The sequence below is a fragment of the Sapajus apella genome, unplaced genomic scaffold, assembly GCF_009761245.1.
Source record: "Sapajus apella isolate SASKATOON/1434 unplaced genomic scaffold, GSC_monkey_1.0 scaffold40, whole genome shotgun sequence".
NCBI classification, from domain to species: domain Eukaryota; kingdom Metazoa; phylum Chordata; class Mammalia; order Primates; family Cebidae; genus Sapajus; species Sapajus apella.
The window spans coordinates 12,316,894-12,331,113 of record NW_022436980.1 but is presented as its reverse complement, the minus strand read 5'-3'; the positions used below and the strand labels follow the sequence as shown (position 1 = coordinate 12,331,113).

Sequence of the window (14,220 nt, the reverse complement as noted above, 5' to 3'; positions counted from 1 at the left end):
ACCTCATTGTCTGTGACCACCATCCTCTGCCTCCTGTGTGCACAGGGTTTGTATTTTCCCCCTTTGCCAACCTGCACTTGGAACTCAGAATCTCTTGAATTCCTACAAATATTTGCTTCTCCTAAAGCTCTAATAAGTAATACTGATTTGACTATTTCCTAAGAAGGGGGGGAAAAGGGAAGATTACACTGAGCGTCCTCCCAACAGTAAGCACCTGACAAATCGGCAGCCATGGTAGTCACTACTGAGCTCCAGCGGTGTTGCTTCTAAAGCACACTCTTGCTTTTTCCTGCTTATTCTGTCTTATCATGTGGCTCCTAAACATGACGCAATTCTTTCTATTCTCCAAGTTTGTTCTCCACCTCAGCTCCTCTCTCCAAGTTTATATTCCCAAACCCATCTCATTATGCTCAGTTAACAGGTCCTACTGTTCTTAGGGGGTACTTTAGCCCCCATCTGCTGTTCTTTGGCATCTCTGAGATGGAGGGTCTATTACAGTGCTTCTTTCTCCACCACCCCCATAATATGCTGCTATTAGGAATTCTAATGGCTGAAATGTGTTCTGCTGCTTACATCTCCTGCAGGGTTGCTGGCAGTCCCATTCTTACTCATTCATTATACTTCTTAGACGAAAAGTACTGTACGTACCAAAGCTTTTTCTCATCCACTGCTATTCAACAGAAAAATGTTCTCGGGAATTAACAGGACCGCATGACTAGCCCAACAGAGCAATGTGGTAATAAAGCCCCCTTTTGGTGGAATCCTGCAAAAACCCCTATGTGCTCAGGATCAAGGGAGGATCTCGGTTCTAACAACACTCTGCGCCTGGCTTTCTAACCACGGTCACGTCACTTCTTTGCTTCACGTTTCTTAAGTGTTAAGAGGAGATTCTGATACTTTACCTGACCTAAGGCAGGAGGAGTTGAGTGAAATAATTACACATAAGTGTTTTTAAAACTACTTCAGAAATGCTTGTTGATCAAAGAAAATAGGAGTTTTACTTTGGGTGACCAATCATACTGGATTGTTTGGGACTGAGAGGCTTCACTAGGTGATATGGTATGGCTGTGTCCCCACCAAAATCTCTTGTAGTTCCCATAATCCCCACACGATGTGGGAGGGACTGGGTGGGGGGTAATTTAATCATGGGGGCTGTAACCCTCATGCTGTTCTCGTGACAGTAAGTTCTCATGAGAGCAGGTGGTTCTAAAAGGGGTTTTCCCCCTTTTACTCACTCACTTCTCTTCCTGCCACCATGTAAAGAAGGACGTGTTTTGCTTCCCTTCCAATACCATTGTAAGTTTCCTGAGGCCTTCCCAGCTATGTTGAATGGTGAGTCAATTACATCTCTTTCCTTTATAAATTACCCAGTCTCAGATATGCCTTTATTAGCAGTGTGAGAACGGACTGATACACCAGGACATGAGACTTTCAAAGCCAAAACGTTCAGGGCAAGCTGGACAAATTGGTTACCCTTGCTTTACTAGTAACTTTGTTTTACGTTTAGTATCAACTACTATTTTGCTCCTTAACTTGCCAACCATAAGCACCTACTTAGTTGTCTCAAATATGTAAAGGAATATTGGAAATTAAGAAACTAAATCCTTATCCTTGGGGAATGTAGGATTCAGAGGCAGTAAATTGGGTCTCAGGAGAGCTTGAGTCTGCTAAACTAACTCATCATTTGAACCACAGCCTGTAAATCAAAGCAGGCAAATCTTTAACTTCAATAATAAGAAACCAGGACCCTAGATTGTTTTATAGCTGTCTACCTCCCTGAGGTGATTTAGAGGAAAAGCATAATACAGACAAAGTTTTAATTATTTGATGATCCACCAATTTGAAAGCCAAAAAAGTGTCTTCAGAGAGTGCCATGTTTGCCCATTATTTTCTTTAGTTACCACATACTAAAGAACTAGTTTCAACAAACCCATGGGTCGCAAAGTAGTCTATATTCTTTTGCTCTTTCCTATCCACCCCCAAAAGAAACCATCAAACAGAACAATAGATAGGCAATTTTATCTGAATTCTTCAATCATTAGAAGGGTGGGAAAAATCTTACTTCAGAAGTAAAGGCCATATTTGGATATAAGGAGGCATCTCAGTTCAAAGCCATAACTTCCTGTGGTCCAGAGTTTTGATAAAACACCCACTGCAGGTATTTTTAGTATCTGTCATTCTAAAGCCCTTTTTAAGTTACTGTGGGGACAGAGATGGATCACTTGGTTCCCCTTCTGGGACAAAACACAGCAGCTGTTCAGCAATTGCACAGCAATGCCTCTCAAAGATTTAGGTGAAGAACTGAAAAACATTATTTCTGGTTGAAGCTAAAGAGAAATGTATTGATCTTCCCTGGATTTTTGCCAAGCTACCAAGCGAGGCACACATTCTTTTGAGTAAACCTTTAATAATTATAAGCTAGGGTTTGACAATTTTTCTTAAAGACACAGTGTCTTGGCCTCTAAACAAAATGCTTGTTCTACACCCCGGTACTGAGTCTCAATTCAGCTGTGCCCCAAACATCTGTAACTCCTAAGAACTTTTAAAACCTTTACATATAAATGGCTATAAAACTGATATTCTAACCTTAGGGGTGGCCTGGGGATGATTTCTTTTCAAAGCAAACTTTGTCCTAGAAGATGCCATGACAGATCCTAATGTTTTTCCAGCTTCCCTGTCCATCTTCACAGACTACTTTGTAGTCTGTAAGTTGTAGACCAGGGACACAATGACTTTGATGGAGACACGTACACACATGGACTCAATTATTTTGGTGTTACAAATGAAATATAGCGTTTAAAGTGATAGCCTATTTTCAAACCATGGCTCAAAGTCACATCTTTTATGAAAACTTCCCTTGTGCACCTAGAAAGAGCCTCCATTCTCTCCCCAGGACCTCTTTACAGTCTCTGTCACTTTGTATTATACTTTTTGTATTTTTAGCCCCTCTGGAGAGTGTGCTTCTTACCAGCAGTGAATGTTTCAGCTTCAGTTTTGGGCTTGTTCCTGCACTCAGCAAGGATCTGTTAAGTGCATACCACAAAGCCTTAGAGACAGAGTCATTCTCATACTCCTCCATGTGACTAACTCCAGGTTAAGGGTAGTCTTGCCCTACTCACTTGGCATCCTCCAAGTCTTCTGTTCTCTGGATGACATTGCTTTCATATTTCATTCTCCATTGCACCATTTCAGCATTGACTTTGGATAAGGTCCGGTGCAGCTCAGACTTGACCTCTTGTTCTTCCTCATACTGCTCTCGTAGAAGGTCACAGTCACGCTGGGCCTTCTGCAGGGTTTGAGCCAGGGCACTCTGGGACTGTAGGAGGCACACATTCACAAAAAAGGCACGACCATCATGAACAACACAAGTCTTGAAAGTAAGATAATTTTTTGTTTAGGTAAGGTTAATAACAACCTGCCACAAATTCAAGCTGAACCTGAACCTAGTAAAGTAATACTAGGGAGAGAATTTGGAACGAGAGAAAGGATAGATAGTATCTAATTGCTGCCATTAAAACAGGGAAGGGAATTCTATTTAGGGAAATGCCAGCTTGACTCTGTGGACTTAGACAGGCCCGGAATTCTAGAAATAGTGGAGAATGCAAGGGTAGCAAAGAGAACATTCACTATCATTTAGGCAATAAGATTTATATTTAGCAATATATTAGACTCAGAGCTTGTTTGAACCAGAAAGAACCACTGAAATTTAGTCTTTTCATCTTGCTGATGAGGAAAATAAAATCTTTTATTTCACACTGAAATCTCTAAAAACCTCAGCTCCTATTACTTCAAAATAGTACTGCCCAATAGAACTTTCTGTAATGATGAAAATGTTCTACATGTACACTGCCCAATATGGTAAACACCTAGCCACATGTGGCTACTGAACATTCAAAATGTGCCCAGTACAATGTGTGATTAACACTGAATTCTTAATTTTATTTAACTTCAATATAAATTTAAATTGCTACCTGTAGGGTACTAGTGGCTCCTACATATATATTGAACAGCTCTACTGGTTTAATAAACATTTTTATCATTTAAGTGGTGATCTGGCTAACCTAGCAGCATCATTCCCCTGAGATAATCTAGTATGGAAAGAACCAGGGTCCTGACGGGTCCTCGTGAGTCTTTTATGCAAATTAGAAAAAAAGCACATTTTCAGGAAGATACAGCTCTCAAGGCACAAGGTTTAGTTAATGGCAGCCTCAGCCAGCCCCTTTGGGTGGCTAATGAGGAGTCACAGATACATGGTGACTCTGAAAAGGATGCAGGCTTTGGAATCAGATGAACTTGGCTTCAAATTGTGACCTCTCCTCTTGTTTAATTTTATTTTACTTTAAAGGAAAAACATTTAAAACCTTTACATGACATTTATATGGCACATATTTATTGAGAGCCTGATCCAGGCACTAGTATTGTAGAAATAAAGGAGACAAAGTCCCTGCCCTAAGGAGCCCAAAAGGAATAAGGGGATACACAAAGTAAACAAGTAAATAATAAATAAAATTTCTAATAGTAGTAAAATGAATAAAGAAGATAAGTAGTCTAGGATGCTTGGCTCCTTTTCATCATCCCTCTAAGACCTTGGAGAAGGGTCTTTAAGCAGTGGGAAGGGCAGTTATAAAAGTCCTAAGGCAGGAATGATGGTGGCTGGTTTAAGAGGCAGAAGGGAAGCCAGGGCAGCTGAGGGGGAGTAAATGAGGGAAGCAGATGTAGGAAGTAGGTCACAGAAGGAGGCTGGAGCCAGATCAGGGGGCTTGTAGGCCAACTGGAAGTCACTGGGAACGCAGCCAGAGAGATCTTCTAAAATATAACTCATTTCGCTATGTGCTTAAGTTCCTTCACAGTATATCACTAGGTATATGACCTTGGACATGTTAGTTTTCTTCTCGGAGCCTTGGTTTTTTCATTTATAAGGATGCAATTCTATCTGCTTCATTTGACTGATATGGAGATTGAGATAACATAATAGAAGTATCTGGTACAACGTCTGATGCACAAACAATGATAAAGTTTTAAATTTGTGTATAACATAGAAAATATGGAGAGTTAAGGGAATAGAATGGTACAATTTTTTAAAACAGACTCAACTGCATGCATCTTCAGAGTATCTGCCTTCATAATGTGATCATCTACAAGTAAGGTACTTTGGGGTCTTAGTAACAAGATGCCTTGAATATGAACTAAGAATTCATTTAAATATCAAAGCTCAAAGAATTCATATCTCATGTTAGTCATACGCTTTCACCTTTCAGAATCACTTTCATTGGAGTCATCTTCCAGCAATATTAGGTATTCATAGGAAGAAATGACTAATTTCTATAATTTATTGACAATTTAAAAGTAATACTGAGCTAACCCAGTCCCACTTGTTTTATTCTAAGCTTTTATTTAATTTCACTTTTTCATGAGCAGTTCAGAATCAAAATCCAGAAAGAGCCTTGCTGCCCTTCTGTTCAAGCACTCACACAAGATGGAAACACACACTTTGGTTGCTCTAAATCTGCAAAGAAGCAATCCGAATCACCAAGGAAGATCCTTCAGTCATCGGGGTTCTTCCTGGCATGGATTCCCCCCCATAACTTCTAGGGCATTTTCCCTTCTTTTAGAAAAAAGTCTTCAGGCTGATTCATCAAGCACTATTTAAAAAAAAAAAACAACACACACACACACACAGTCAAGTTACTAGTGAGAAACAATAGATGCATTACTTTGGTTTCCTTTTCCAGCTGCCCTCTCAGTTCTTCAATCTGCCGAGTGAAGTTGCTCTTTTCCCTGGAAAGTTGGTTTACCAGAGCCTCTTTCTCTTCAAGCCTCCGTAGAAACTCGCCTACAGAAAGATTTCACAAAAGTACATAATTACAGTTTTCCTATCTATTGCCTCCTCCACTTGACTTACTGACTTTAAGATTAGCCAGAACGACTCCAACCCACATATTTTTGATATTTAGGAAGGGTCTGAGAGTCCTATTATTCAGCAAAACCATGGTAATTATCCTTTTCAGGACTCCAAAGAGAGTCCTAAAACTGAACTGATTTTTAGTAATAAGTATGAATAGATAACAAATATTAGCTACTATTTACTGAGAAACTTCTATGCCATAGGTACTTCCTGTATATTAGTTTAATTTTCATAACTCCTTGATAATGTAGGTATTGCACTATTTTCCAGAGGAGGAAACAGAGCAACTTACTTAAATATGACTGACACAGAAACATACACAGTTTGTAATTGGTGAAGGTAGATCCAAATGAAGTTCTTGAAGGCTAAAATCTCCTATACCATACTCCCTTGTTTATTATATATGCCTTTGTATACTTCTGTCTATATAATTTTTAGATAATTATAACTTTTGCCTCTTTTGTTAAATGAAGATAACAATAAATGATTCTTAATTAAAACTAAATTAATGTGAATATATTTTATAGACTGAACTGCTAAATAAATATTAGCAGTAGTCACTAAATGGTAGGCAATGTGAACACGAGAGGGAGAAATTCTATCACAGTCTATTGTCCCTGCTTAACTTGTCCAGCCTTCCATATCTGTAGGTTCTGCTTTGTGGATTCAACCAACCAAGGTCCTACAATTTAACTCAATTCTGACACTATCTACTTAGAGACAGTGTCCAATATACACAAACATGTACATATGTACGTATAGGGATATATGTGTGTATATATACACATATACACACACACATATATATGCATACACACATATATACACACCTATAGGTACATGTATATATCTTATTATAAATCACAATATCACATACAGTATTCAAAAATCATATTTGTTAACATCACTGCTGAACTCAACAGAAAAGTCTAAGAATTTAGAGCCATCAACCTAATGATGGCAAATACATGTTTTCTAAAATATAATTTTTACCTAAAACCTCCTATATTGTTATTGGCAACAAACGTTGTCAGTTGTTTTCCTTGAAGTGACAAGTTTCCTTTGCTCATTTTTGAGAAATCATCTGCCAAACATGTAAGTCTAAATAAGCCTCATTTGTTTGTCAGTCGTTCTTTCAAGTAAAAGTGATACTCCCTGAAAAAACTGCTAGCTCAGCTCAGAACTTAATCACACATCTCACTCCAGTATGAAACAGGAATGGAATTTTTTATGCATACTTCTTGTGTCGTCACACAGAATATTAAAAGATATATACTCAAGAGTTGAGATGTAATAAAATTCATTTTTCCTGCTTCTTTAAGGACATCTTTAAGTGAAACTGACTTTTTAAAAAATTGTGAGTGCCTATTAGTGAATACAATTTTTGCTAGCATGTTTTAGTGCTACTATGTTGACTTGTGATCAGGCTCCAGCAATTTTAATCATTGTTGTTTTTGCCTCATCAATACAAATGGCAAAAGATTGAAGGAGCAAATAGCTTCTCTGTATTATAATAAAATAGCTTCAACCTCATATATCCCCTACAGGGTCTTGAGAATCGCTTGGGATATGTGAACCAAACTTTAAGAGTATCTGAATGAAAATATCTTGAGAGTTTTTGTTTGCTTTTTTGTTTTGTTTTGTTCTTTTGAGATGGAGTTTCACTCTTGCTGCACAGGCTGGAGTGCAATGGTGCGATCTCGGCTCACCGCAGCCTCTACCTCCTGGGTTCAAGGATTCTCCTGCCTCAGCCTCCTGTTTTTGTGTTTCTTTTGAGGCAGAGTCTCACTCTGTTGCCTAGGCTGGGATACAGTGGTATAACCTCGGCTATCTGCAACCTCCCAGGTTCAAGTGATTCTCCTGCCTCAGCCTCCTGAGTAGCTGGGACTACAGGCATCCACCACCATGGCCGGCTAATTTTTGTATTTTTTGGTAGAGACACAGTTTTGCCATGTTAACTAAGCTAGTCTCAAACTCCTTGCCTCAAGTGATCTACCTACCTCAGCCTCCCAAAGTTCTGGGATGACAGGCATAAGCTACCATGCCTGGCCCAAAAACATCTTATTTAAAAGGATTCTGAAGAAATATAAATCCACTACCTGGCTGAGACTAATATATCATGTATATTACAGAGCCACTACCCGGTTAATGTGGCTTAATTGACCTAATTTACTATTGGTTTTCCTCTGAAAGCAGAGTATGGTAACCTGACAGGACAGAGCATGAGAAAGAAATTTTGGTGGTAGCCACCAAAAATAAAAAAAAAACGAAAGCAAAAACAAACAATCTGGAGCATGGGCCCAGTAAGGGGAGGATAGGCTTGGATAAATTTGTACTCCGAATTTAATTTACACAAAAGCCAATCAAATGGTAAAGTTAAAAGAAGGAAGCAAAAAATCCTGCAGCCTAAGCAGAATTATCATCTCAGACCCGCTTTCATTTTACGCACTACCCACCAATTTCCTCATCAAAAAAGTGAGTAGAAAATTAATGACAATAACTAGGGGGAGACAGCAATGCCCATCAAACAGATTTTACACAGCACTTCCTTCAGGGCCAGATATCCAGATATTCTCCAGTTTTGTCTCTGAACTGTGGAGGCTACATGCCAACTAAATCCTCAATAGCACAGATCAAAACGGGGGCTTGGTAGCAAGCCCAGGTGTCACACACCCTGTGGGCGCTATAGGAATAGTCCCATTCAGTGTCCTTAACAGAACCAAGATGCTTTCTTCTTCTAGATTTCCAGGTTTTCAGTTTTATCAACTAATTTTAATTTAGCTCTATCCTAGATTTAGCATCTGCAAATAGAGGTGTCTACCGGAGGAATCATGTTATATAGACCAAATGTGTTCATTCTCTTTTTAAAAGTGTGTGCCTCTTGAGCATCAAGAATACATTGCTTATTTTCATTGGCCTAGGAATTCTATCTCTTGGAATGTATTACTAAAACTGATTTTTTTCCCATTTATTTATTTTATTGCATTTTAGGTTTTGGGGTACATGTGAAGAACATGCAAGGTTGTTGCATAGGTACACACGTGGCAGTGTGATTTGCTGCCTTCCTCTCCATCACCTACATCTGGCATCTCTCCCCCTGCTATCTCTCCCCAGCTCCCCATCCCCCACCATCCCTCCCCTATTTCCCCCCAACTGACCCCCGTGTGTAGTGCTCCCCTCCCTGTGTCCATGTGTTCTCATTGTTCAACACCCGCCTATGAGTGAGAACATGCGGTGTAAAACTGATTTTAGATATAGATAAACACCTAGCCACATGCTGTTCATAGCAGAGAGACAAGTCAAGGTGCAGGGCAAGGTAGGTATAGTCAATCTTGATGAATGAAGCAGTCATTATAAGGACTGAGTATGCAAAATACAAAAGCTTATATAAATTGATAAAAGCCCCTAATAGATTGCTACAATTTAATAGATTGGAAAAACAGAAAAAAAAATTCATAGTGGTTGATAGTAACGAATAAAATATAGGACATTTTTTATTTTCATTTATCAAATGTTCATGGAGGATCGATAAGTGCCAGGCAGTGTTCTAGATGATTGACATACATCAATGAACAAAGACCCTTGACCTCATGGAACTTATATTCTGACAGATGGAGACAAATATATTTATTGTGTCAAATAAGTAGTTTGTTTAAACTTAATAAATACTATGGAAAGAGAAGCACTTGAGGAAATGGGTTGACAGTATTCAAATGTCACCTTCTCAACCGGGCCTATCCTGACTTGCCGCAGATATCCACTTGAATAACCCTTGTCCTCAAACCTTTGCAGCATTAATAAGGTGTTCCAGGCAGGGTGAATGGCTAGGGCAAGACTCTAGGGTGGGAGTGTGCCTGGGGTGTTCAACGCACCGAAAGAGGTGGCCAATGCAGAATGAGAGAAAGAGCATGTAGGAAAAGAGGTCAGAGAGAATGGGGTCCAATCACGCAGGATCAGGTAGCCAACCATACAGAACACTGCTTTACCAGTAGTGAAAAGAGATGTAGATTTGTTATCCAAAAAAATATAAAAATTTTTTTAAATTTAAAAATATTCAACAAGGTAGAAATTGTAAAAAAAAGTCTAATAGTAGACTGTAGATTGCCCCTCCCATGCTTTGATCTTGAGAGTTGCTGCGGCCGATGGCATATTACTATACTTTTCTATTTCCGGGAAGGGAACTAGGCAGGAGTTGGCAAGTGGCACAGAGGTAACACTTCCTAGATAAGAGGCCTGTGTGTGGCAAGGCTGTCTCAGAGGCAGCATTCCTCCCATATGATCTTCAGGTGCCCACCCAGCCCCAGTGGGTAGTTCATTATCTCAGTTGTGCCTTCATGAGTCTGCCGGGATGGAGAACTGCCTATGAGTCAAGCAGCACACTTACTTACCACTCTCACTCCACAGCTTTGTCTTTTGTGCTGTCAGGTCATTTGCCAACTGAGTCACCTTATCTAGTTTTGCATTTGCTTCATTCAAGCGCTCTTCATACACAGTACAGAGTTTCTCAGCATTTGCCTATGAGTTGAGAAAGAAGGGCTGGTCATGGCTCACAGAGGATACTCTGAATCATCTGCACAAAGGAGTAGGGGAGGAGTGGCTCCAGGGGCCCACATGCTCTCTTCTGTAGTGAAGCGCTTAGCCAGCATTGGGAGACCACGTCTTCTGATTTAAACAAGTACAATCAGCTCTAGGGTCTGGACCACAAGAGGCCTAAGCTTTGCAGAGTATAGGTGTCTTGGGAGACACCCAAAGTCCTGATTATTAGGATTCTTTCCAGAATTATTTACTTTTCTGGAGAAGGCAACATGTCAAACACTAATAAGGTACATGATCATTTTCTGACTACATATTTAACTATCTTTTCCACTAGAATATAACTTTCATGAGGGAAGAGATCCAGTTTACATATGTAACCCCATTGTCTAGAATAGTGCCTGGCACATAGGAGAGCAATATCCAAGGGGGAAGGGGCAGAGGAAGGGGAAGGAAAAGAGGGAGGAGAAGGAAAAAAAGAGGAAGCAAATCTGGAAGGCTACCCAAGCAGGATAGAAGTGGGTGGTTCTGAGCTGCAACAGCCTAATAACAGAAATGTGAGCTGTCAAAGCAACTGTACCCCACTGATCACTATGGCTACAAGCTCAAGATGACCTTGTTGGGTGAATACTTCAATCCCCAAACTCAACTCCTCAGAATGGGCTTTTTGTGCTTGGAGAAAAAGATATGACATTGGCCTTTGCCTGATATACCCAATTTAGGTACCCAATCTAATCACCAGATTCTTGCCAGACTCCGAGAACTCATGCTAGTGGTTTTGAGGCCCAAGATCCTCAGAAAGGACTAAGGGCTGCCAAATGTAGGATGAGGTATTCCCTTTAGCATACAAATTAGCTGCAGTTTGCATTCTTATTATCTATATGGTCAGAAAGAGTAAAATTACATTATTACATTGGCGGTGGCCTTCTATGATTCTACAGATCTTACATAGCTGTTTTCATGAAACTCATGTACAAATTATCTTGGAATGCCTTCCATCTGCCCCATCATTGGTGATGGTGATGATGGCACTATTAATGGTAATAGCAGCAGCAGTTAACATGTATTGGGTGCTTGTTACATACCCAGCCCTCTTCTAAGTTCTATGTGTTAAATCTCAATTCATACAGCAGCCCATGAGGCCTTTGTCTGCACAAAGTATGCTATGGAAATGGAAGAATTGGGAGACAAAGAAAAGATTTCACCAATGAAATTTTGAGAAAACAGTGAGGTCTGGTGAGATGGGGAAAGCTGATGGTGAGCCTAATAGTTTCAGTGTTAACCTAATTGTTATGATAGAGCAACGGCCAAAGGACCAGCAATGTTTCAAAGGTGATGCCAGGTTTAGTCCTCTGGAAAACTTCTGTATCAGCCAAAACCTTGACCATCTCTAGCTGGAGCCTATGCTTTGCTGAAGATTGTTTTCTTCATGCTATGTTGCAGGACTTTTCCTTAGGTCAGCTACAGATGGGGTTCTTTGTCTTTGGCCAGGAAAATTCAGGATCACAGACTATTTGAATGGTGAGCAAGACAGGGTTTTACTGAGTGAAAAGGAAGAAAAGGGGGAAACAGAGATTCTCACAAGGCTTGAGGCCCTGCTAGAGTGCTTCCTGCCCGCAGCTTGAATCCCAGGTTCCACACGGGAAGAGAAGGGGCCAGGCTCCACCCCACTGCAAATGGCGTGAACTTTCCCAGCCTCCACTCCAGTGGGCAGACTGGTTGGAGTTTCTCCAGGGACCCCCTCCCACCTGGCTGTCTCACTTACTAATGGTTATTCTCTGAAAGACTACTAAATTATGTCTTCTTACATCTCCAATGCAGTGTTATATAGTTCCAGTTCACAGATGTCCTACAGCACACCCAGGCCTGGGGAAAACAGGCTTCACAGAGATTCAGTGGCCAGCTTCTCATACAATGCCATCAGCCCCACATAGGTTAGAGCATTAATGTTAAATGCCCGGCATGCTCAATCATCCCCACTCTCCACTCATAAGTAGAAGAAAGCTAGAGTAATGATCAACGTGACAGATTTTAGGTTGTCTGTACAGTTTCTAATTATATGTTGAATTTTGTTTGCTCTCACTTTTGAAAATGACTTTGACAGTCAAAGTTGGCATGCTTATTTTTTTCCTCACAATATCTCTCAAAAGTTCAGATTGCCTGTTTTATAAATGAGAAAATTGAGCATCAGAGAGGCTAAATAACCACCCCAAATTCACAGAGCTGTTAAATGTCAGAATCGGAATTTGAACTGAAACTGCCTGTGCAGATGCACACACACCCAGAAAATGTCAAATATTAGATTTCTAAGCATCTGAAGTATGAAGCAGTGATAAAGGAAATGTTAAGGACTAATTGACTTCATGTCCTTGGTGGCCTGCATTGTCATGAATCCTGGGCTCCAGAGGAAAATGGATAAAAATAGGATGATTCTGAAAACCATTTTTACTTTATGATGTCTCCAATAGTAAATGACCTGTTAACTGAGCCAGGAGGAACATATCCAGGTGTGAGAAATGTCACCTGTTTGTGGCCCTGAATATGCTGTGCTATGCACCTGTTTGCTTAGGGTGAAAAAGCACAGATCTCTACAAGACAACTTAGTCAATGGTGTGTGAAAATGGCAAGAAAAGGAGCCAAAAATTTCCCAGTTCCTCAAGAGAGGTCCATGTGGTGAAGGCCAGCTGGGTTCTGCATATCTGTAGAGGAGGCAGCTCTCTTGAACAGACAGAAAAGGCACTTGCCCTTAGGCATAGCATCACATGGGAGGTATCCACACAGGCAATGCTAACCACTAGTATAGTGTTTCCATGTAAAACGTATTTTCATAAACAGGATCAGCAAAAGACAATTAGATTGTTTATCTAAAAGACGCCTGTATAGGGATATAGCATGCAAAAGACTCGTGCCCTCAAAAGAATTTTTAATTTAAGCATAAAGATAAGTGGTATGTTCTGATACCAGGGATGAGAAGGTTAATTGAATAAGAAACACTTATCTTATAGCTGATTCTTAAAATGATGCATAAAAATGCTGCCTCCCAGAAATGCAGGGACCAATGGGAATTCAAAATAATCAAGATAATTGTGAGATTTCCTATAACTTCTAAATTGCCCTGAGCCTCTCTGTCAGCATAATATACTTTTAAAAATGTTTCAGTCTTCATTGTACCACTGAGCATTGGCTTTCTTGGCATTATAATTCAGAAAATGATAAAGTAAACAACTCAAGGAGCAGTTTAGCCTAATATATATGCCTATGAGAGTGAACAGAATCAATTTATCGTGCCAACAAATATTTCAAGTAGCAGCAGGACATGCTCCCCAACAGATATACACAGGACTTGGAATTGAAGTTCATCTTGTCCATAGAACTGTGTGGTCTTGGACAAGTCACTGAATCCATGAGCTCCAAGAGGCATATGTAAAAGCTGATGCTAGTAATTGACTGCACAGACCCTACAAAGCACAGAGTAAACATGAAAATGAAACCTAGTTTCTGCTTTCAGTTTAAGCAAACCTAAAAAACTATATAATGCATCAGTATAAAGAGGGACCCCCAAAGTACTACAGGAGCTCAAAAACAGGCAAGTTCTTAATGCAGGAGGTTGAACTTGAGCATTCCAAAGAGAATAATTAGTTTGGAAAAGACACATTGGTGTCAAAATGAATATTTGGTGAAAAGCAAGCTGAAATGGAAGATCCATGAAACAAAGCAATGGGATCTAAAACGGGCAAGACAGGCTGGCTCTGATCACAGGTTACAAGGTACTTTGAAAGCAG

The 14,220-nt window shown here is 40.0% G+C and overlaps 1 protein-coding gene across 1 annotated transcript in view; it reads right to left on the bottom strand.

Annotated features, from left to right (window-relative positions):
• The window catches only part of MYH15 (myosin heavy chain 15), a 141,971-nt gene that overhangs the window by 28,303 nt on the left and 99,448 nt on the right, over positions 1-14,220 (bottom strand). The window contains exons 29-31 of the mRNA XM_032298920.1: positions 10,294-10,420; positions 5,715-5,833; positions 3,120-3,316 (exon numbers count right to left, since the gene is read on the bottom strand). Of these exons, the coding sequence (XP_032154811.1) occupies positions 3,120-3,316; positions 5,715-5,833; positions 10,294-10,420 (443 nt within the window). The remainder of the gene's footprint in view (positions 1-3,119; positions 3,317-5,714; positions 5,834-10,293; positions 10,421-14,220) is intronic.